Genomic DNA, 23595 nt, shown 5'->3' with positions numbered 1-23595 from the left:
TTTTTTAGCCCCCAAATGTTTATTTTTCCAAGGGTAACAAGAGAAATTGGACCCCAAACGTTTTCCAATTTGTACTGAGTATGCTGATACCCCATATGTTGGGGTAAACCCCTGTTTTGATGCACGGGAGAGCTCGGAAGGGAAGGAGCACTGTTTTACTTTTTCAACGCAGAATTGGCTGGAATTGAGATCGGACGCCATGTCGCGTTTGGAGAGCCCCTGATGTGCCTAAACACAGGAAACCCCCCAATTCTAACTCCAACCCTAACCCGAAAACACCCCTAACCCTAATCCCAACCCTAACCATAACCCTAACCACACCCCTAACCTGAACACACCCCTAACCCTAATCCCAACCCTAACCACACCCCTAACCCCAACACACCCCTAACCTCTACACCCAACCCTAATCCCAACCATAACCCTAACCACACCCTTAACCCTGACATACCCCAACCCTAATCCCAACCGTAAATGTAATCCTAACTCTAACTTTAGCCCCAACCCTAACCCTAACTTTAGCCCTAACCCTAATGGGAAAATAGAAATTAATGCATTTTTCAATTATATTATTTTTCCCTAACTAAGGGGGTGATGAAGGGGGGTTTGATTTACTATTTATAGTGGGTTTTTATAGCGGATTTTTATGATTGGCTTCTGTCACACACTAAAAGACGCTTTATGTTGCAAAAAATAGTTTTTGCATCACCACATTTTGAAAGCTAAAATTTTTCCATATTTTGGCCCACAGAGTCATGTGAGGTCTTGTTTTTTGCGGGACGAGTTAACGTTTTTATTGATACAATTTTCGGGCACATGACATGTTTTGATCGCATTTTATTACGGTTTTTGGGAGGCAGAATTAACAAATACCCCCAATTCATGAATTTCTTTTGGGGGGGGCGTTTATACCGTTCCGCGTGTGGTAAAATTGACAAAGCAGTTTTATTCTTGGGGTTAGTTCGATTACAGTGATACCTCATTTATATTTTTTTTATGTTTTGACGCTTTTATACAATAAAAACTATTTTATATAAAATATTATTATTTTTGCATCGCTTTATTCTGAAGGCTATAACTTTTTTATTTTTTTGCTGAAGACACTGTATTGTGGCTCGTTTTTTGCAAGGCAGGATGATGTTTTCAGTGGTACCATGTTTATTTATATCCATCTTTTTGATCGCGTGTTATTCCGCTTATTGTTCGGCGGTATGATGATAAAGCATTGTTTTTTGCCTCGTTTTTTTTTTTTTTTTTTTTTACGGTGTTCACTAAAGGGGTTAACTAGTGGGACAGTTTTATAGGTCAGGTCGTTACGGACGCGGCGATACTAAATATGTGTACTTTTATTATTTTTTTTATTTACATAAAGATATGTATTTTTTTGGAAAAATATTTATTTTCTTTTTTTTTTCTTTTTGATAATTTTATTTTTTTACTTTTTTACATTGTCCCAGGGTGGGACATCAATATATAGTGTCAGATCGCTGATCTGACTCTTTGCAGAGCACTGTGTCAGATCAGCGATCTGATACACAGTGCACAAGAGGGTTGCTGGCGCCTGCTCTCAGCAGGCACTGACAAGCCGCCACTCTGAAGGACCCGGAAGGACCTCGTGGCAATCTTGGATCTGGGGCCTGCAGGGAGGAGACAGGAAGAGACGCTTGGATCATGTTTGATCGCAGTGTTCCATGGGTTAAAGTGCCCACTCCTGTGATAATCAGCTAACACCCGGCCACAATCGGCCGCGCTCCCCCTTGAGTGCAGCTAATCGCCTATGACGTACTATCCCGTCCATGGCAATTATTTCACAGGTCACATGGACGGAATAGTACATCCAATGGCAGAAAGGGGTTACATACTGTGTTTTTTGCTTTCTGCAGATGTTCACACCACATTATGCAACAATAATATTCTGTGATTATTGCATTTTTGCTGCATATTTTTATGCATTTTCCCCCTTATTTGATACATTTCTGGTGCAGATGTGAAGCTGCATTTTTAAGTGCTTTTAATTATACAGAAAAGCTTTGATTCTGTACTTAATAAAGTAACTGCAGTCTTTTACATGTTTTTTTTTCAGGCTCCTCATAGAATTCTCTAGGGAAAAAAACATTAAAACCGCACAGTTCAGCAGCGTCCTTAGATGCACCGAGGGCGCAGTTTTCATGAAATCACCCTCGTGCGTCTGTAATTGCAAACAAAGGTTTCTGTACCAAATATTAAGTTCTGTTTTTATTGCATCAAATAATTACTTTACATTTTATTTCATGAAATAAGTCTGTAGAAATAATTTTAAAAAATCCAGAAAATCACATTGTATGATTTTTACATTCTTATTTCATGCAATAAAATGCAAATTCATTGTTTGACACAATAGAAAAACACAACTTAATATTTGGTACAGAAATCTTTGTCTGCAATTACAGAGGTCAGACGTTTCCTGTAGTTCTTGACCAAGTTTGCACACACTGCGGCAGGGATTTTGACCCACTCCTCTATACAGATTTTCTATAGATATTTGAGGTATTCGGGTCTGTCATTGGTCAACATTGAGTTTCACCTTCCCCCAAAGATTTAATATTGGGTTCAAGTCTGGAAACTGGCTAGGCCACTCCATGACCTTTTAAATGCTTTTTACAGAGCTGCTCCTTAGTTGCCCTGGCTATGTGTTTTGGGTCATTGTCATGCTGGAAGACCCAGCCATGAACCATCTTAAGTGCTCTTACTTGTTGGCCAAAATCTCGTGATATATGACCCCATCCATCCTCCTTTCAATGCGGTGCAGTAGTCCTGTCCCCTTTGCAGAAAAGCACCCCCAAAGTATGATGTTTGCTCCATCATGCTTCACAGTTAGGACGGTGTTCTTGGGGGTTGTACTCATCCTTCTTCTTCCTCCATACACGGCAAAGGGAGTTGATACCAAAAAGTTCTATTTTGGTCCCATCTGACCACATGATTTTCTCCCATTCCTCCTTTGGATCATTCAAATTAGTGAACTTCAAACGAGCTTGGACATGTGCTGGCATTAGCAGGGGGACCTTGCGTGTCCTACAGGATTTTAATCCATGAAGGCGTAGTATGTTACTAACAATAATGTTTGAGACTGTGGTCCCAGCTCTCTTCAGGTCAATCACCAGGTCCTCCTGTGTAGTTCTGAGCTGATTTAAGACCTTTTCTCAGAATCATCCTTACCCCACGAAGCGAAATCTTGCTTGGATACCCAGACCGAGGAAGATTAAGAGTGAACTTGTGTTTCTTCAATTTTCTAATAATTGTGCCAACAGTTGTTGCCTTCTCACCAAGCTGTTTGCCTATTGTCCTGTAGCCCATCCCAGCCTTGTGCAGGTCTACAATTTTGTCCCTGGTGTCCTTACACAGCTCTTTGGTCTTGGCCATGGTGGGGAGGTTGGAGTGTGATTGATTGTGTGGACAGGTGTATTTTATACAGGCAATGAGTTCAAACAGGTGCAATTAATACAGGTAATAAGTGTAGAGTAGGAGGGTTTCTTAAAGAAAACCTAACACGTCTGTGAGAGCCAGAATTATTGCTGGTTGGTAGGTGATCAAATACTTATTTCATGTAATAAAATGCAATTTAATTATTTAAAAAATAATACAATATGATTTCCTGGGGATTTTCTGTCTCTCACAGTTGAAGTGTACCTACGATAAAAATTACAGACCTCTCCATTCTTTGTAGGTGGGAAAACTTGCAAAATTGCATGTGTCTCAAATGCTTATTTTCTCCATTGTACCTCCATTACATTGATGGCCTGCTAATAATCCGGACAGGCTCACAGGATGATCTGTTTACTTTTTATGATAACTTCAACAAGTTTCACCCAACCATCAAGCTCACCCTCAACTTCTAAAAGTCTCAAATTCATTTTCTAAACACGAACCTATACATCAAAGACAATATTATGCAAACATCAATTTACCATAAACCCACAAGACGTCCGGCATATCTTAGATGGAACAGCTCTCATCCGAGACACACAAAAATCCATCATCTATAATCAAGCTCTGAGATACAATTAGATCTGTTTAGAAAGTGAAGATAAAAAACTACATCTGCAATCACTGATGAATACATTTTGCACAACAATGATACCATCCACTAGTAATAGATGAAGAGATCCACAGGGCTACAAGGAGCCCAATAAGTAGCCTCCTGGATTACAAACAGAGGGGGATAACAACAGGGTGCCTCTTGTGGTCACATATAACCCCCATATGAGCATCCTAAGGATGATTAGTGCTGATTTTTAACCCATATTCCACATCGACCACAGACTGAAAGGAAAATTCATTACCACTTCTTTCCCACAAACACCCTCCTAACTTAAGAAATCTCAACTTGTACCCTCATATTACCAACAAACACAGGCCGCATACCTAACACAAGGCAGGACTATAAGCCATGCATCTCTTTGTTATGTACATCCTCCAATATTGTGTACAGGATAGACAGTACATCACGTCCTGGTGGAACGAGAGGTGGTGTGTTCTCCTTCCATGGAAGTTTTCAAACAGATTGGACAGACATCTGTCTAGGATGATTTAGTGAATCCTGCATTAAGCAGGGGGTTGGACTAAATGACCAAGGAGGTCCCTTCCAACTCTACCATTCTATGATATTGTGGAATCTGAGCAAAACCACACATGCAGATGAATCTACGCAGGCATACTATAAGGAATGAGCTAGACACGACTGTGTGAAGACATTTTTCTGGACCTGGTCATTTTAAGGACCAGAGAGAGAAAAATCTGGGAATTCAAGTTGATAAGGATGTTCATGTCTTTGACAATAGACTCAATCTAATACTTGGATTTATGCCTCACTACAAGGACACAGTTCACACCTCTACCAGACTGACTCCAAATCCCAAACGTCTAAGCCATCACTCCCACGACCTCTCCATTTGTAGCAAAAACCTTAATTTTATAACCTTGGCTTATCTTTAGGAGGCATCACCCCCACCTTTCCCATGCACAAATGACCTGTTGTAACATCTCTTAAATGTAGTGCTCTGGCTTCAGTAATTAATTTGTAAATCTGCTTGATGAAGGAGCCTTTGTGCTCTGAAAACTTGCAAATATGATTTTTCTGCTTAGCCAATAAAGGTATCACTCCTAGAATATTAGGTCTTTTTTTGGAAATAAAAGTGTTTACATAGATTTTTCTGGCTAACACGTTACCACAATATATTTTTTTATTGTACATCATTTTAGTCTACAATTCATGGTTTCCACTTGTCCTTGTTGATGTTACAATCATTCTATATCATGATAACAAGCTACTTTGTTTAGTTACTAAAAGTATGCATGCAGGAGACTTTACATGTGGGGAAACCTCCATAGTTGGTTTTGTGCTGCTGTTATCTCGGAACTTTTACATTGATTGACCAGCAGGACAATACGACCGGCGATTAGTAAACATGAATCGGCAGCTGTTTAATAACTAGTTTACACAGGGAGACCAAAGTAGATGATGCGCATTGAGCGATCTGTAATAGATCACTCAGTGCACATACGTTGTCTGCGCAATGACACACGGGGGACAGACAATTCTGGGCTAATAAAGAGGCTTTGTCCACTGGCATTTTGAAGGGAATTACATCAGAGTGGGAGTGATATATCTGGCATATGTAATGGGACAAATGGAGACCTGCAGCAAACCCACAAAAGTACTGTGGACATCATGGTTTGATTCCACACTATCCAGGAGCTTCCTGAATAACCTAGTGACGGAGGGTAACCACATAAAGACACAGCATGGGATCTTAATAAGTACTGGACAATATTTAGGACGCATTCTGAATTAATAGTGTAGCGCCAGCGTCCCTGCGCGCTGACCTACTCTCCCAGCTAGGGTGCCGGCTCACTCACCACTGCGACCCCGCATTCCTCCTCCTTCTGCTGCTACCCGGGGTCTGTACACAGATCGCAAATCCCTGGGCAGTTCGCTTATGATGCATGAACGTGCAATCCCACCCTCTTATGGCTGGGAGACACTTATTATTTAAAGCACCTCCACCTGATAGGAGGTGCATAAGGAACATTGATAGTCTGTTAAAACATGCTTGCTAGTTCTCACGTCTCAGTGTTCATATTCCAGTATAGCTGCCTGTCTATGAGCTGTGCCCGCCTGCCTGCCCATCAGCCGTGCCCTCCTGCCTGTCTGCCAGCCGTGCCTGCCTTCCTGTCTACCAGCCGTGCCTGCCTGCACCTGTCTGCCAAGATCCCAGTCTTGCCCGCCAGCCGACAAGTCTATCAGCAGTTACTCCATGCCTATTAGAATCTGTTTTGTTTTTTGACCATCCACCATCTTGTTGTGGTTTTCTGGCTGCTGGTCTTACCTTAGGTGAGGTGATTGTATCACCCTTTATTACCCAGCACCTGCCTCCCATTCCTTGCTGGACGCTAGATCCGCTAGAGTTCTGGCTATGTGGTTTGATAGCTTTCTGTGTTTGATATTGTGCAGTTCTGGGATCTCTGGTTCTGCTATCTTTAGTTTCTGTTTTCAGTTGGTTTCTGCAACCGTCTCTGTGTTTTCTATTAGGAGGTGACCTGCTTTTTACCCAGTCCTTAGTTCTTTCAGGGACCTCCTTCCCCCTATCTATAGGTCTTCACTGAGATTAACCTAGGATCGTCGGTGGGTCTATTCTCAAGGAATGGGTCGCCCACTCCATCGTAGGGTATCAGCTTAGTCTCAGTGCAGGGTCAGCTTTCCCCCTTCTATCCTAGTTCTGTGTTGCAGTTCCGTAACAGTTTGTCCAGCCACACATAAAAAAAATTAAAAAATAAAAAAAAATTATCTCCCCGATTCCTTCAATATGTGCAGCGTTCAGGAACTTGCTCAACGCTCGCAAGGGTTAACTTTGGAAGTAGCCGACCTGCAACAGCATGTGAGTAATTACTCTGGAGCACGCTCTGAAGAACCTAAGGTAGGATTACCTGAGTCAGTTTTCCCCCTTCTATCCTAGTTCTGTGTTGCAGTTCCGTAACAATGCCTGTCTATCAGCTGTGCCCGCCCACCTGTCTATTAGCTGTGTCCGCCTGCCTGTCTACAAGCAGTGCCCACCTGCCTGTCTACCAGCCATGCCCACCTGCACCTGTCTGTCAAGATCCCAGTCTTTCCCGCCAGTACCTGCCAGCCTCTGTGTCTGTCGTGCCAGTAACTATATCAGCCGCGCCAGAGAGTACTTGCCAAGTCTACCGTTCCCTGTTGCTCCTGCCTCCTGTCGCTTGGGATCAGCTGCCATTCACTCAATGTCAGTTCTGGAGTAGCCCCGGGTTCCGCCTTCTTCATCCCTCCTCGGATCGCGGTATCGTCAGCCGCTGTGCACCGTGGTCTGACTTGGTGAATCACCTAGTCACCTCCAAGCTCTACTCAGATCACGGCACAGTGGCTCCATCACTCAGTCCATTACAAATGGTAACTTAAGATAACCTTCTCCCCGGCCTTATATCCAGTTAAACCTTGGCTCTAGCCCTCACCCGTAATGCCTGTACAAACAGGTCGGGCATTTGATATAATGTTAAAATACTAATAGTCTCTTAAGCTTGAGGATCATAATAGAATTATTATGGTTGCAATAGGGTAAGTCATTGATGAGTGGGGGCGCCATTTGTGCTGTATCTAGGGTGCCTAACAATTAATAAGGAAAGATTAGCCCCCTGTTGTGAATTCTGCTCTTGGGCTCCCTCCGGTGGTTGTAAGTGGTAGCGCTGCTGTCTCTGAATCACAGCATTTATCAGGTGTTTTCACTTTTTGCAATTTGGACAGGGCTATTTAGTCTTGCTTCACCCTTTAGTTAGTGCCAGTTGTCCATTGTTCCTGGAGGATTCACATCCCTGCCTGGTCTCTTCTGCTTTGCAGTTCTTTTCAACAAAGATAAGTTCTGGCCTTGATTTTGCTGTCCACATGCTGTGGTCTTATTGTTCAGTTATTTTCCATGTTTTGTCTTGTCCAGCTTGGTCTGTATAAGGATTTGTTTAGCCAAGCTGGTATCTCTGGAGATGCAGATATACCCTCCATGTCTTTAGTTAGCTGTGGAGTTTTTGTATTTTCTGTGGTGGATATTTTCTAGTGTTTTAATACTGACCGCATAGTACTCTGTCCTGTCCTTTCTATTTAGCTAGAAGTGGCCTCCTTTGCTAAATTCTCATTTCAGTCTGTGTATGTTTTTTCCCTCTCCTCTCACAGTCAATATTTGTGGGGGGCTGCCTGTTCTTTGGGGATTTTCTCTGAGGCAAGATAGTTTTCCCTTTTCTATCTCTAGGGGTAATTAGTCCTCCGGCTGTGTCGAGATGTCTAGGGAGCGCTAGGTACATTCCACGGCTACTTCTAGTTGCGGTGTTAGGTTCAGGGTCTGCGGTCAGTACAGGTACCACCTTCTCCAGAGTACGTCCCATGCTGCTCTTAGGCCATCAGATCATAACAGCCCCCACTACCCTGGGCCATTGTTATACTTTATTTTGCTGTGCTTGATATTGTATACACAATTATTCATTTTTAGAAATTCGTCTAATTACAATTATACTTCACTTTTTGGAGATTTTTTTAACAATTCTATAATAAAATATAACATTTTTAAGGGTTTAATTTTGTTAGTTGTAGTGATTATCCTTTTTGAATCACCTATGTAAGCCTTGCCTGTCCATATATTTGGACATATTAATTCAGTAATATATCACCCCTTCATCATGTATTTTATCATGATATGTGATCATTGTTATAATAAATCATTAGAGAGAATAAGTATTTTGATCCACTCATAGCTCCATGAGAAGGTCCACCACCAGGCTCTGTCCAACAGACTAACAGTTTTCGGACTTTATCAACTGTTAGGCCTTTAGGAACCGCTCAAGAACTTAATTGCTCATTTCTATCTTTGCTGGTAATATGCAGGGAGTAAAAAAAACGTTGTGTCTATTGAATATCTGGATGTATGAGAAAAACAACAGGATGAAATATTAGGTGTAGTTGAAAAACATGTGATTAGCTTACCTCTTTGCTAATCAAAAGCAGTTCCACCTCTGATTTGCACACAAACGATGTAAGTCTTTCATTAGTAACAAGGCCAATATCCTGCAAACAAAAAGAAGAATATACACTAACTTCATCTAAAAGATACTATTTTTATTACAAGTTAATAGTTCAGTCATTGAAAAATAAGTGGCTGGATAGAACACATCAGAGTCTAAAAAAGTGAAAAGAAAATGATGAAAAGCTGAAAAAAATCCAAAACATTCATGATTTTAAACTATCTGTAAATTCACATACAGGAGAGTGAAAAAAGTAGTATTGCAGTTAGTATTATTGCACATTTAATAGTAAATGCCACCAATAAGTTCACATTAGTATCTGACCTATAGGCATATGTTACTTGTCATCTTCATAATTCATTTTTAGTTTCTAGTGTGTCCATTTTGGGGGGCGGATGGGGGATAGTCAAGTTGTTTTATTACCCAGAAACTGTATAGTGTGAAGCATAAAAAGAAATTATTGACTATAAAAAAAATTAGGAAATAAAAAAGTGATCTTTGTGGGTGACTTCCAAGTATCCGGTATCTTTAAAGTAAAACTCATAGACTTTGGTACACAGTCAGTAAAGCTGGATTCATAGGATTAAGTTGATTCTTTTTACATTTTGGGAGGTTGGTAAAATGTGACAGCTGGATGTTTGCTGGTGCTGAACTGGAAAATATGTTCTCGATGTATAATAAATTTAGTTTGTGGCATTTTATTTCTGTTTTTAGACTGTAATGGTGTTCATAGAGCATGGTTACACAGAATTTGCCCAATTTTTCAAGAAGTTACAAACTCTCCTTCCTCCATAGTAAACGCTAAAGTTTTATAATATTAACAGTTGTGATAAAAAAAAATGCTAAATCATGAATACTTACCCCAACAAAATCTCCTTCTTCAACTTCATATAATACTGAAGATGACGAACTTTGCTTCTTGGAAGTTGACCCCTCTGTGGTTACGTCTAAGCGTCCAGATAATATTATATAACACTCACATGGAACCTGTCCTTGTTTAATAACCAATGTTTTTGATTCATACCTGTAAAAACATAAATGTCATCATGCAACGTTACTGGTATAGCAATTATTCATTTACAATAGGAAATCAAGATTGGAGATTGCCGTGAATCAAGTCAGCAACTTAACCCCTTCCCGACCTGTAACACAGCGTATGCGTCATGAAAGTCGGTGCCAATCCGACCTGTGACGCATATGCTGTGTCACAGAATGATCGCGTCCCTGCAGATCGGGTGAAAGGGTTAACTCCCATTTTACCCAATCTGCAGGGACAGGGGGAGTGGTACTTCAGCCCAGGGGGGGTGGCTTCACCCCCCCCCGTGGCTACGATCGCTCTGATTGACTGTTGAAAGTGAAACTGCCAATCAGAGCGATTTGTAATATTTCACCTATGAAAATGGTGAAATATTACAATCCAGCCATGGCCGATGCTGCAATAGCATCTGCCATGGCTGGAGACCCCGATCTGCCCCCACCCCACCCCACCGATCGCCTCCCCAGTCGTCCTTTTTGCCCTGATCTCCGTTCCGCTCCCCTCCTCCCTCCTGTCGGCTCCCCCGGTCCTCCTGTCCGCTCCCCAGGTCCTCCGATCCCCCCCCCGTGTTCCGGTCCCACCCCCCCATACTTACCTAGCTCCGATGTCCCTCCCGGTGTCCGGCCGTCTTCTTCATGGGCGCCGCCATCTTGGAAAATGGCGGGCGCATGCGCAGTGCGCCCGCCGAATCTGCCAGCCGGCAGATTCGTTCCTGCACATTTTGGTCGCTGTGATAAGTTCTATCACAGCGATCAAAATAAAAAAAATAGTAAATAAATCCCCCCCCTTTATCACCCCCATAGGTAGGGACAATAATAAAATACAGAAAATATAATTATTTTTGTTTTCCATTAGGGTTAGGGTTAGGGGTACGGTTAGGGGTACGGTTAGGGGTAGGGTTAGGGGTAGGGTTGCACTTAGGGTTGCACTTAGGGTTGCACTTAGGGCTAGGGTTGCACTTAGGGTTGCACTTAGGGTTGCACTTAGGGTTGCACTTAGGGCTAGGGTTGCACTTAGGGTTGCACTTAGGGCTAGGGTTGCACTTAGGGCTAGGGTTGCACTTAGGGTTGCAATTAGGGTTGCACTTAGGGCTAGGGTTGCACTTAGGGTTGCACTTAGGGTTGCACTTAGGGCTAGGGTTGCACTTAGGGCTAGGGTTGCACTTAGGGCTAGGGTTGCATTTAGGGCTAGGGTTGCACTTAGGGCTAGGGTTAGAATTAGGGTTAGAATTAGGGTTAGAATTAGGGTTAGGGTTGGAATTAGGGTTAGAATTAGGCTATGTGCACACGGTGCGGATTTGGCTGCGGATCCGCAGCGGATTGGTCGCTGCGGATTCGTATCAGTTTTCCATCACGTTTACAGTACCACGTAAACCTATGGAAAACCAAATCCACTGTGCCCATGGTGCGGAAAATACAGCGCGGAAACGCTGCGTTGTATTTTCCGCAGCATGTCAATTCTTTGTGCAATTCCGCAGCGTTTTACACCTGCTCCATAATAGGAATCCGCAAGTGAAATCCACACAAAAAACACTGGAAATCCGCTGTAAATCCGCAGGTAAAGCGCAGTGCGTTTTACCTGCAGATTTTTCAAAAACTGCGGAAAAATCCACACAAATCCGCAACGAGAACACATAGCCTTAGGGTTAGGGTTGGAATTAGGGTTAAGACTAGGGTTAGGGGTGTGTTGGGGTTAGGGTTGTGGTCAGGGTTGGGATTAGAGTTAGGGGTGTGTTGGGGTTAGTGTTGGAGTTAGAATTGAGGGGTTTTCACTTTTTAGGCACATCAGGGGGTCTCCAAACGCGACACGGCGCCACCATTGATTCCAGCCAATCTTGCGTTGAAAAAGTAAAATGGTGCTCTCTCCCTTCCGAGCCCCGACGTGTGCCCAAACAGTGGTTTACCCTCACATATGGGGTACCAGCGTACTCAGGAGAAACTGATCAACAACTTTTGGGGTCCAATTTCTCCTGTAACCCTTGGGAAAATAAAAAATTGCGGGCTAAAAAATTATTTTTGAGGAAAGAAAAATGATTTTTTATTTTCACGGCTCTGCGTTATAAACTTCTGTGAAGCACTTGGGGGTTCAAAGTGCTCACCACACATCTAGATAAGTTCCCTTGGGGGTTTAGTTTCCAAAATGGGGTCACTTGTGGGGAGTTTCTACTGTTTAGGCACATCAGGGGCTCTGCAAACGCAACGTGATGCCCGCAGAGCATTCCATCAAAGTCTGCATTTCAAAACGTCACTACTTCACTTCCGAGCTCCGGCATGTGCCCAAACAGTGGTTTACCCCCACATATGGGGTATCACCGTACTCAGGAGAAACTGGACAACAATTCTTGGGGTCAAATTTCTCCTGTTACCCTTGGGAAAATAAAAAAATCAGGGCTAAAAAAATTTTTTGAGGAAAGAAAACGTATTTATTATTTTCACGGCTCTGCGTTATAAACTTCTGTGAAGCACTTGGGGGTTCAAAGTGCTCACCACACATCTAGATAAGTTCCCTTGGGGGTTTAGTTTCCAAAATGGGGTCACTTGTGGGGGGTTTCTACTGTTTAGGCACATCAGGGGCTCTGCAAACGCAACGTGACGCCCGCAGAGCATTCCATCAAAGTCTGCATTTCAAAACATCACTACTTCACTTCCAAGCCCCGGCATGTGCCCAAACAGTGGTTTACCCCCACATATGGGGTATCAGCGTACTCAGGAGAAACTGGATAACAACTCTTGGGGTCAAATTTCTCCTGTTACCCTTGGGAAAATAAAAAAATCAGGGCTAAAAAATTTTTTTTTAGGGAAAGAAAACGTATTTATTATTTTCACGGCTCTGCGTTATAAACTTCTGTGAAGCACTTAGGGGTTCAAAGTGCTCACCACACATCTAGATAAGTTCCTTTGGGGGTCTAGTTTCCAAAATGGGGTCACTTGTGGGGGGTTTCTACTGTTTAGGCACATCAGGGGCTCTGCAAACGCAACGTGACGCCCGCAGAGCATTCCATCAAAGTCTGCATTTCAAAACGTCACTACTTCCCTTCTGAACCCCGACGTGTGCCCAAACAGTGGTTTACCCCCACATATGGGGTATGAGCGTACTCAGGAGAAACTGGACAACAACTATTGGGGTCAAATTTCCCCTGTTACCCTTGGGAAAATAAAAAATTCAGGGCTAAAAAAAATTTTTTGAGAAAAGAAAAATTATTTTTTATTTTCATGGCTCTGCGTTATATAAATTTACCACTAACATGAAGCCCAATATGTCACGAAAAAACAATCTCAGAATCGCTACGATCCGTTGAAGCGTTCCCGAGTTATTACCTCATAAAGGGACACTGGTCAGAATTGCAAAAAACGGCAAGGTCATTAAGGCCAAAATAGGCTGGGTCATTAAGGGGTTAAAGAAGTACTCCTATGAAAGTGTTTATCCTCTTAACCCCTTCACCCCAAGCCTGTTTTCACTTTCTTAACAAGGCCAAATTTTACAATTCAGACCAATGTAATTTTATGTGGTAATAATTCTGGAACGATTCAACAGGTCCCACTGATTCCAAGACTGTTTTCTCATGATATATTGTACTCCATAATAGTGGTAACATTTGATCAATCCGACTTGCTTTTATTTGTGAATATATCGGAAATTTGGCAAATATTTGGAAAATTTTGCAGTTTTCAAACTTTTAATTTGTATGCCCTGAAACCAGAGAGTTATGTAACACTAAATAGTTATTAAATAACATTTCCCACATGTCTACTTTATATCAGCACAATTTTTGAAACATATTTTTTTGTTAGGAAGTTATATGGGTTAAAAGTTGACCAGCGATTTCTAATTTTTCCAACAAAATTTACAAAACTATTTTTTAGGGACCACCTCATATTTGAAGTGACTTTGTCACTTCATGATAGAAAATACCCCAAAGTGACACCATTCTAAATATGAGGGCTTATTTTTTGCTGGATGAGTTGACGTTTTTATTGGTACTATTTTTGGACACATTACAATTTTTGATCGCTTTTTATTCCAATTTTTTGGACGCAGAATGGACAAAAAACAGCAGTTCAGGAATTGTTTATTTGGGTTTTTTTATGCCTTTTGCGTGTGGTAAAATTTATAAGGCAGCTTTATTCTTCGGGTCAGTACGATTACACCGATACGTCATTTATATTTTCTTTTGCTTTAGTGCTTTTACTTGATAAAACTATTTTAGAGAAAAAAATAATTATTTTTGTGTCACTTTATTCTGAGAGATATAACTTTTTTATATTTCCACTGATGAAGCTGTATGGCTGCTTGTTTTTTATGGGACAAGATGACGTTTTCAGAGATACCATTTTATTTTACATTGGTCTTTTTGATCGCGTTTTATTCCACTTTCTGCTCGGCGGTATGATGATAAAGCATAGTTTTTTGCCTCATTTTTATTATTTTAAATGGTGTTCACTGAAGGGATTAATTAGTGGTACAGTTTTACAGGTAGAGTTGTTCCGGACGCAGCAATAACAAATAAGTGCACTTTTTTTTTTTTTTTTTTGTTACGTAAATATATGTATTTATTGGATTAATATTTTTTCTTTTTTTCTGTTCTTTATTTTACAGATCTGACTACATGTTCAAAGTGACAGGTTCCTTTAAAAGAATAACAGTCATTTTAATTTTGTATCCCATAAATCTATAATGTACATGAAAATAAGAAACTTTGCAATATATCTTATCAGTGAAATCAGCTTCTTTCTCCTTGTAAACTGATCATTCATTTTAAGCTCAGATAAAAACAGTGAATGCAGATTTTCCCATTACTGAGATGGCAGCTGGTGCTCATAGAATTCTATGGAGAAACGTACCTGTCTTTCCAGGAGAACTTCCAGCAGAATATCGGTGTCTGCCTCTAGCTCCTCCATCTAGCACCAGCTACCATCTCCTATCTCAGTAATGGGAAAATCAGTCTTCACTAAATACAGATTTTACACATGGATTGAGAGTAAATGATCAGTCCAGGAGGATAAAGAATCACATTTCTCTGATAAGATATATTACAAAGTTTCTTATTTTCATGTTTACTATTGAGTTATGAAATAAAATTAAAATGGTGGTTACTCCTTATGCTTGGTACAGTTGGGCTAGTTTAATAGCCAAAGATATTCTGTATGACTATGACCGGGACGGTCATGTGCTTCTCCCTTAATAAGAAATCGGTTATAAGTTGTGTATAGGAAAATGTGTTATGCATAGAACCTTATAGGCACCAAGTTGCATGGTTAATGTATCTTGATGTAATAGATATGATATGTATAATTGTATAGTGTTTTATACGTGCTTAGTGATGTGGATCCCTCAACTGTGTTTTGATGAAGATATAATGTATTAGATATAGGGAAAGGGTAAGTGTTAGCTACAGGACATAGAATAAGGGTTTAGCTTTAGAGATGAGGTAGGACACGAACAGTGTAGTGGTGGGCACAACAGATTCAGGAAGTAGATAGGTACAGTATAGGAACAGTTAATATGGTTGGGACCAGCCCACCATGGCAGGGGGCAAAGTCAGACAAAAAGGAGAAACACTTCCTGATTAAATTACATAGTGTGAGAGTTCAGTGTTAGTAAGAAGAAAAGCAAAGTTCAAGGTCAGTGGGCTGGAGGCACAAGAAGTACCTATCGTTCAGGCGGTATGGGATCCTGTGGAACTCCCTGCAGACATTCCTAGAATGTCTGGAGCCTCGAGCTCGAGTTAGTGACTATAGAGAGCGCTGACATTACTTCCATAATGTGGAAGATGGACGTGAAAAAACATGAGAGGGACATGACAGAATCTGTGAGGACTGCGGAGCCTATTAGAAAATCCCTAAAGCTGAAGGGTCTAATAAACGGGCGGATAGAAAAGGCTGAAATAACGCAGAATGTGAACGTGTGCTAGGCCAGGAACCCTAGTAAGGACAATGAAGGTTGTGCCCAATACTGCATGATGTCATCTACTGAACTGACACTGTTAAGTAAAGTTGGACTGGTTAAGCAGTCTGATTTATGTGCGGATGTCCTTGGCTCTGGAATCGTGGAGACGTAGGAGGCCTGAGCCCGAACAGTGAGTGTACTATGGCAAGTGGAAATCGGGACACCGTTTATTTCTCGGGTGCCCCTCGCCCATAAATACCGCCTTGTGCTCCTTACACTTTCGTGTTTTCTTCCTGAAATTCCCAGGAGACTATATACAGTATATACCTGAAACAGGGGATTCGATTTAAAACTTCTTCAGACAGTAACTCAACACAGCTCTAAAGCACAGGCAAAGGTTCATTAGCATTTTGGGTGCAATCTGACTCATGGTGGATCAGTGAAGTATCTTTTAGTCCAACGAAGAATCACTCAAGGAACGCTGGCTTATACTTAGCAATGTACAATTACTGTGCCTTTAAGACTGCAACCATCAATCTTTCTGTGCCTTCTTGTCAAAAATAAAGACTGGTGCCATTCTCATCATAACTTGCCTCTATAGTCATTAGATTAAAAAATCATTAATTCTTCTTTTGGCATGTTTGGATGCTTTTCAATACAAATACATGCTAAATCTATATATACATTACAGTATGCATTTTTGCACAGTGGGAGTCAAAGGCAGATATGTGCATGCATATAGGCATTAAAAGGTCCCACAAATGCAAAGCAAAACATAGACTACAACATATAAACAGAGAAAATGATTTAAAAAAAACACTACAATTTCCAGTGTATTGCGTTTTATGTTCAGCTTAATGGCCTGAGCGATATGAACACTTACTCTTGGTAGATGAGATGCTGGCACAGCTCCAATTGTGTCTTGTCTCGAAGACTCTGAAATGCTCTGTTCTTCTTTAGACACAGCTGGATCTTTAAAAAAATATGTGTTTTTTTTTTATTAATTGGTGTGACAATAATCTAGGTGACATGTTTTATACATAGTCATCTGTATCGGTAACCTGACCGCAGTAACACATTGTCACAAAGGCTGCTCGCTGCTCATGGAGCCCAATGTTGTGGAACATCACTGACCAATGTAATCCAAACAGATCAACTTTACTAAACACAACTGCAAATTCAGTGGTACATGAAGCAGTTTGGCTACTGTTACTATAAGTGGCTGAATATGTTTATTGGTCTTAAAGGGAAGGTACCGCGTTTGTAGATCATTAATAAATCACTGTAATGTAGCATAACATGCTGCTATAACCAAGTTTTAAATGCATGTGAAACAGATTTCGTGTGTTATATGAGTTTAAAGAAGGCACTGGGGGCTGACATCTTGGTTTCACAGCAGTTCACGACACTAACAGTGTCATATTACGGCACCCCATGGACATAGGAGATAATAGACCGGCGCTGACCCTATCTTTAACATTGGAGAGGTGTTAGCAGTGAGCTGGGCACGCCTCTGTGGGCTGCACAACTCACTGCTGTAGGTGTGACTGGCTGCCATTTTACTATAGCCCAGTGCTCTCTGCCGAGCTCCGCTTGCTCTCTATCGCAGGACAGAAGCTCTCACTGGAGCTGGAGGATGGAGAGTGGGGAGGGCGGGTGATTTACCTCCGTGCTCCTCTGTACTCCAGGCACTGCGCGTCCCGGGCAGACATCCTCAGCTCCTCACACGCTGCCCTGTGTGCTTCTCCTGCTCTGTCTCCACCTCCTCACACACAGACCCTGTGATCTCCGGTAAGCTGCATTCACAGCCTGCAGAGAGGGAGCTGACACCTGGTGAGAGCAGGGCAGCTGACAGGACAGGAATTAAGGTGGGGGAAGGGGGGATGGCAAGAATGTTAGTCACAAAACAGGAGAGACATAGCATGCACACAACAGGGATCACATACCCTTCCCCCATATATCTCTTCTGTGATCTCCCATAGGCCAGCACACTGCTCTCCTGAAATACTCTGTGCTGCAGTCACCCTGCTCCTTCCCCCATATATCTCCCTCTGTGACCCTGGAGGTGACTGTCTCTCCCCATGGGTGCTGTCTCTCTCCCCATGTGTGCTCTCCATCCCCCTGCGCCTGTTCGCTCTCGCTCCTATGCACTCCTCTCCCCCCCTGCATGTCTTTCCCCATTGCACACACAGCTCAGTGCTTGCGATAACAGGAGCTGCGGGGGTCATGCTGTCACATTACATACACATTCACATAAAAATTAAAAAAAATTACACTCACGGCGGCGCAGTGATCCACTGCAGGGGGCGATCTCATCCTGTCAGTGTATCGCCGGCTGTCTTTGAGAGCAGTCATATCACTGATGTGACTGCTCTCAAAGTGATCAGGATCGTCGTGGGACATTATGGATTATCTTCTCGGCAGGCAGGTGAGGAATATTTGTGGTTTATTTTATGCTTGTTGCAGGAGACGAGGACGAGGGATTCGGGGATTATGCGTTCAGTAAGTATAGTTTAATTAAGATTAAGAAAGGACTTTATTCGGGCTGTGTTATTTACAATACAACTATAGGATTAGTAATGGATAGGTGTCTCATATACGCCTCTCCATTACTAAGCTGTGGGTTTGATGTCACCTGACAATAGAAAGGTGACATCAACCCCACAAATATGAAACCAACTTGCCACCGCTACAGGGCAAGTGGGAAGAGCCGGGCAAAGTGCCAGAAAAGACGCATCTAATAGATGCGCCATTTCTGGGGCGGCTGAGAGCTGATGGTTTTTAGCCTGGGGGGGCAATATCCATGGCCCCTTCCTAGGCTATTAGTATCCCGCAGCTGTTTGCATAACCTTTGCTGGTTATTATAGGGGGACCCCACGTAATTTTTTTGTTTGGGGTCCCCCATTTTAATAGCCAGTAAAGGCTAAGTATACAGTTGTGTGTGTCAGCCCGTGAGCATCAGCGTGAGCACACTCCCCCCATAGACCAGCACACTGCTCTCCTGAAATACTCTGCTCCCTCCACCGTATATCTCTCTCTGTGGCCCCCCCCCCCATAGACCAGCACACTGCCATATGGATCATGCATAATGCTGCCATATCTATTTATCACATAATACTCCCATAAAGACCACACATTATACCGCCATATATATTTATTACATAATACTGTCATATAGATCACACATGATGCCACCATATATATTTTTTACATAGTACTATCATAGACTACACTTGTTGCGGACAAGTATTATGTGTGATCTGTATTATGGCATTATGTGTGATCTATATGACGGTATTATATGTGATCTTTATGGTGGTATTATGTTTGATCAGTATGGTGGAATAATGTAAAAAATATATGACTATTATATGATAACTATATTGTGGGATTATGTGTGATCTATGTGGCATTATTATGTGACAATTATATGGTGGTTTTATGTGTGATCTACATGGTGTTGCGTGTGATCTATATAACGGTATTATGTGTGATCTATATGGCGGTATTATGTGAGAACTATATGATGTTTATAGCCTAGGAAGGGGTTAATACCCATGGATCTTCCCAGGCTATGAATATCAGCCCGCAGCTGTATATTTAGCCTTTACTGGCTATTAAAATAGGGGCACCCCCCAAAAAACAACGTGGGGTTCCCCTATAACTAATAACCAGAAAAGGCTATGCAGACAGCTGCGGGCTGATGTTAAAGGGAACTTGTCACCCCCCCCAGTCGTTTCAAACTAAAAGAGCCACCTTGTGCAGCAGTAGTGCTGCATTCTGACAAAGTGGCTCTTTTAGTTCTGGGTGCTGTAACTAGAGAAATAATCAGTTTTATAATTTGTCTGAAATACCTGGTCCTCAGTCAAGTAGGCCGGCGTTTCCCCCCTGCTTCAGACAGCAAACTGCTATTCCATGTGTATCTCTCTCCCCATCACGCTCCACGTGTCTCACCCCTGCTATTCCATGTGTATCTCTCTCCCCATCACGCTCTGTGTCTCACCCCTGCTGTTCCATGTGTATCTCTCTCCCCATCACGCTCCATGTGTCTCACTCATCATTCTACATGTCTCTCTCCCATCAGTCTTTCTCAGCCATACCAATGTATCTCTCCCCTCCCTCCACATTGCCTGGCCATTCACTGCAGACCTGGAGCTCCTTCTTATCTTACTGAGGGATGAGTCACAGACAGCTCTGCTCAGATAATGCAGCTCCATACACACCACATGTCTTCACTCTTCCTCCAGTCCACCATGCTGCTGAGCCCACTTCTTTTCTGCTCTTCTGTAAACTCTGTAGCTGTGTTTCTGAGGCAGTAACTGCTGATGATAGTAGATCACAGGGCAGTCACACACAAAATGGCCTCTGCCCTGTGATGCTGCTCTTCATTCTGCCCCAGGGATATTAGACCACCCAAAAGGGGAGGGAAATGGTGATGTCAGCAGTTACTGCCCCAATTTTCCAGCTAAGGCTACTTTCACACTAGCGTCGTGCACTGCACGTCGCTATGCGTCGTTTTGGAGAAAAAACGCATCCCGCAAAATTGCTTGCAGGATGCGTTTTTTCTCCATAGACTTTTATTAACGATGCAGTGCGACGCATTGCCACACGTCGGAACCGTCGTGCGACGGTTGCGTCGTGTTGCGTCGGACCGTCGCCACCAAAAAACGTTGCTTGTAACACTTTTTGGTGCGTCGTTCCCGTCTTTTCCGACCGCGCATGCGTGGCCGGAACTCCGCCCCCGCCTCCCCGCACATCACAATGGGGCAGCGGATGCGTTGAAAAACAGCATCTGCTGCCCCCATTGTGCGGCGCTTCCACAGCTAGCGTCGGTACGCCGCAACGTCGCATAGCGACGTGCAGCGCACGACGCTAGTGTGAAAGTAGCCTAACAGTAAAGCTGGTAAGTCTTACTATAGCTGCTTGAGGTCTAAAACGGAAAATGCTCCCCCTAGTGGTCAATATATATATTTGTAAGAAAATATATAATATTTTTCATATAGAAATGTTTGCAAACAGTGCAAACATTGCATTAAAATACATTTTATTTACTATTTTAAGCTTAATTTCACAAAAAACCAAACTACAAGAAAACTGGTGGCACCTTCCCTTTAATACTTGTAAGAGGAACAGTTTCTTAACATCGAGGAAATTCCCAAATTTATAAAAACAAAGAACAATTTATGCCATCTTCTTGCTCAGGTCTCAGTTTACCTCATGGGTCAACAACCAGTAATGTGTTACTTCATGAAGTCTCATAACAAATTTATCTGCACCCTGATTCTGGCAATAATCTGTCTCTCACAGACCCTGCCTTAGGGCATTGCCTCTGTGACATAGACTCACTTCTCACGTGTTTTGTACGTTATTATTATTATTATTATTATGGCGCCATTTATTCCATGGCGCTTTACATGTGAGGAGGGGTATACATAATAAAAACACGTACAGTAATATTAAACAATACAGGTCATGACTGGTACAGTAGGAGAGAGGACCCTGCCCGCGAGGGCTCACAATCTACAAGGGATGGGTGAGGATACAGTAGGCGATGGCAGAGCTGGTCATGCAGCGGTTTGGTGGATCAGTGGTTACTGCAGGTTGTACATTCAGATGTTCCTTCCAAACATTCTGTCCAGAAGGCGATCTCACTATTGAACAATCAGGCTACGCTTCAGGAGGACCACTTCATATTTACTTACGCTGACAATGGGACAGTGGTTCCAGTTTTATCCCTGACTTACAGGCCATATATTATAATATATGGAGAATTATGGGGTGCACTTTATGGGGGTGCATTATACTAAATGGAGGGCTCATTATAATATATGGAGAATTAAGGGGTGCATTTTCTATGGGGGTGCATTATACTATATGGAGGGCTATGGGGGTGCATTATAACATATGGTGCCAATTATACTACATGGAAGCCATTATACTTGTAGGGCTCTGTGGGGGCATGATAATACTTTGAGGGCTATGAGGGCACTGCCCCCATCTCCATCTTGGGAAGTTCTCTGCACCCAGCTTGTGCATAGTATTAGATGGCCATGGTGAGTTGCTTATTGAATTTTTTCTGTGGTTTAATAATGAGGGCTATGAGGAAACCTTTATACTTTTTGGGGGGCGATTTGAGGGCTGTGTTGGGGGCCATTATACAGTGTGAAGAGATGTAGGGGCCATTATATGGTATGTGGGTCCATTATACTACATGGAGGGCTGTGTGGGGGTCACAGTTGGGAATCATACTGTGCTGCAGTAGTTGACGGGGAGTACAGTAGGGTCATCGTGCTGTGTGTGTGGAGGGTACTGTGGAGCAATTCACTGTGGGGGATCACAGTGTTTTTGGGACACTTTTGTTGGCATCACACCTTTTGGGGGTAATGAAAGAATGAAAGAGGAATCTATGGGCTTCAGTAGAAGGAAAATTAATTTGTAACGGCAGCAAAGACGTGAGATAATATGTGACCCAGCCAAATATTCTTTTTTGAGGGGGGGGGGCCCAATTAGAATTTCTGCTATGGGGCCCCATGATTTCTATGTATGCCTCTGGTGCAGGATGCATTGTCCCTTTCACATACGCCTCTCCTGCAGGACTGATTGGCCATAACTTACACACCACATCCATTGCTGCTGCTAAATGAGAGATGGTAACCGGCACTGACAGTCCGTTATAGCCACACCAAATGCTATGAGGTACTATGTGGAGGGATCACATTCACCTTTGCTTGAAGACATATCGTGGTGCTCAACATAGAAAAAGTATCAGTCCATGAAAATATGCCAATTGAAGAAAGAAAAAATGCGGCACTCACTGTAAGTCTTCGGCTACAATACTTGTCCTTTATTTAGCACGGTACAATCATTCACAGTGAATTGCGGTCCATTGACATCCATTGCTGCCCCTCGGTACATACAGTCATTCCAGCCATGTTTCTCTCGAGCAGCGGTTGCGCTCGTCCCCCTTCCCGCTTCCACATCCCTTACGCAACCCAATAGAAAAGCCCCTGCTATTACCTTCGGACAGCCCCGTGTGCGGCGCTTGTGATTGGCTAAGCTTTTTGGGAGAAGGAGGCGTGGTCTGTTGGGGAAGATGCTCCATTTTACCAGCTTAGTGCAGTGGCGGCTTGTTAATGCACAGACTGCAGGTCATTGCATGTGGTGTGTGGACAATGCTGCATGGTGGACATGTCTGACTAGTTAGTGCCAGGCAGCGGCCACATTGGAGCTGCCCAGAGTTTTGTAGGTGTGTGCCGGAGATAATAGGTTGGCAATCAGTGCTGCCTCCTGTGCTATAAGGATGCAGCACTGTGTCTGCCTACAGGGCCATCGCTCTACCAGCCATCACTGTGTATCTGTATGCTTGCGCCAGGCCTGCCATTGCCATTAATGATCCTTGTTCTGGATTCTTCTGTGAGGTTCTTGTATGTGCATGTGATGGTGCTGACATACTTGTGTTTGGGGGGGGGGGGCGCGGTTTTGAAGTTTGCCTCAGGCAGCAGAGAGGCCAGATTCACTCCTTACTATAATGGACACCCTGCTTTGATAACCACAATCAGCGTTGGCTCCAACCATGGCCATTTAACCCCCTAGATGCTTCTGTCAATTGCAACCAT

At 42.8% G+C, this 23595-nt stretch overlaps 1 protein-coding gene across 1 annotated transcript in view; it reads right to left on the bottom strand.

Moving 5' to 3' along the window:
- Positions 1–23595, bottom strand: part of LOC143793096 (uncharacterized) — a 204797-nt gene that overhangs the window by 145072 nt on the left and 36130 nt on the right. The window contains exons 5-7 of the mRNA XM_077279733.1: positions 16863–16951; positions 9919–10081; positions 9020–9100 (exon numbers count right to left, since the gene is read on the bottom strand). Coding sequence (XP_077135848.1) covers positions 9020–9100; positions 9919–10081; positions 16863–16951 — 333 coding nt within the window. The remainder of the gene's footprint in view (positions 1–9019; positions 9101–9918; positions 10082–16862; positions 16952–23595) is intronic.

The sequence above is a fragment of the Ranitomeya variabilis genome, chromosome 1 (genome assembly GCF_051348905.1).
Source record: "Ranitomeya variabilis isolate aRanVar5 chromosome 1, aRanVar5.hap1, whole genome shotgun sequence".
In the NCBI taxonomy this organism is placed as follows: domain Eukaryota; kingdom Metazoa; phylum Chordata; class Amphibia; order Anura; family Dendrobatidae; genus Ranitomeya; species Ranitomeya variabilis.
The sequence above is the reverse complement of the archived record's forward strand: the minus strand, read 5'-3'. Positions and strand labels throughout refer to the sequence as shown.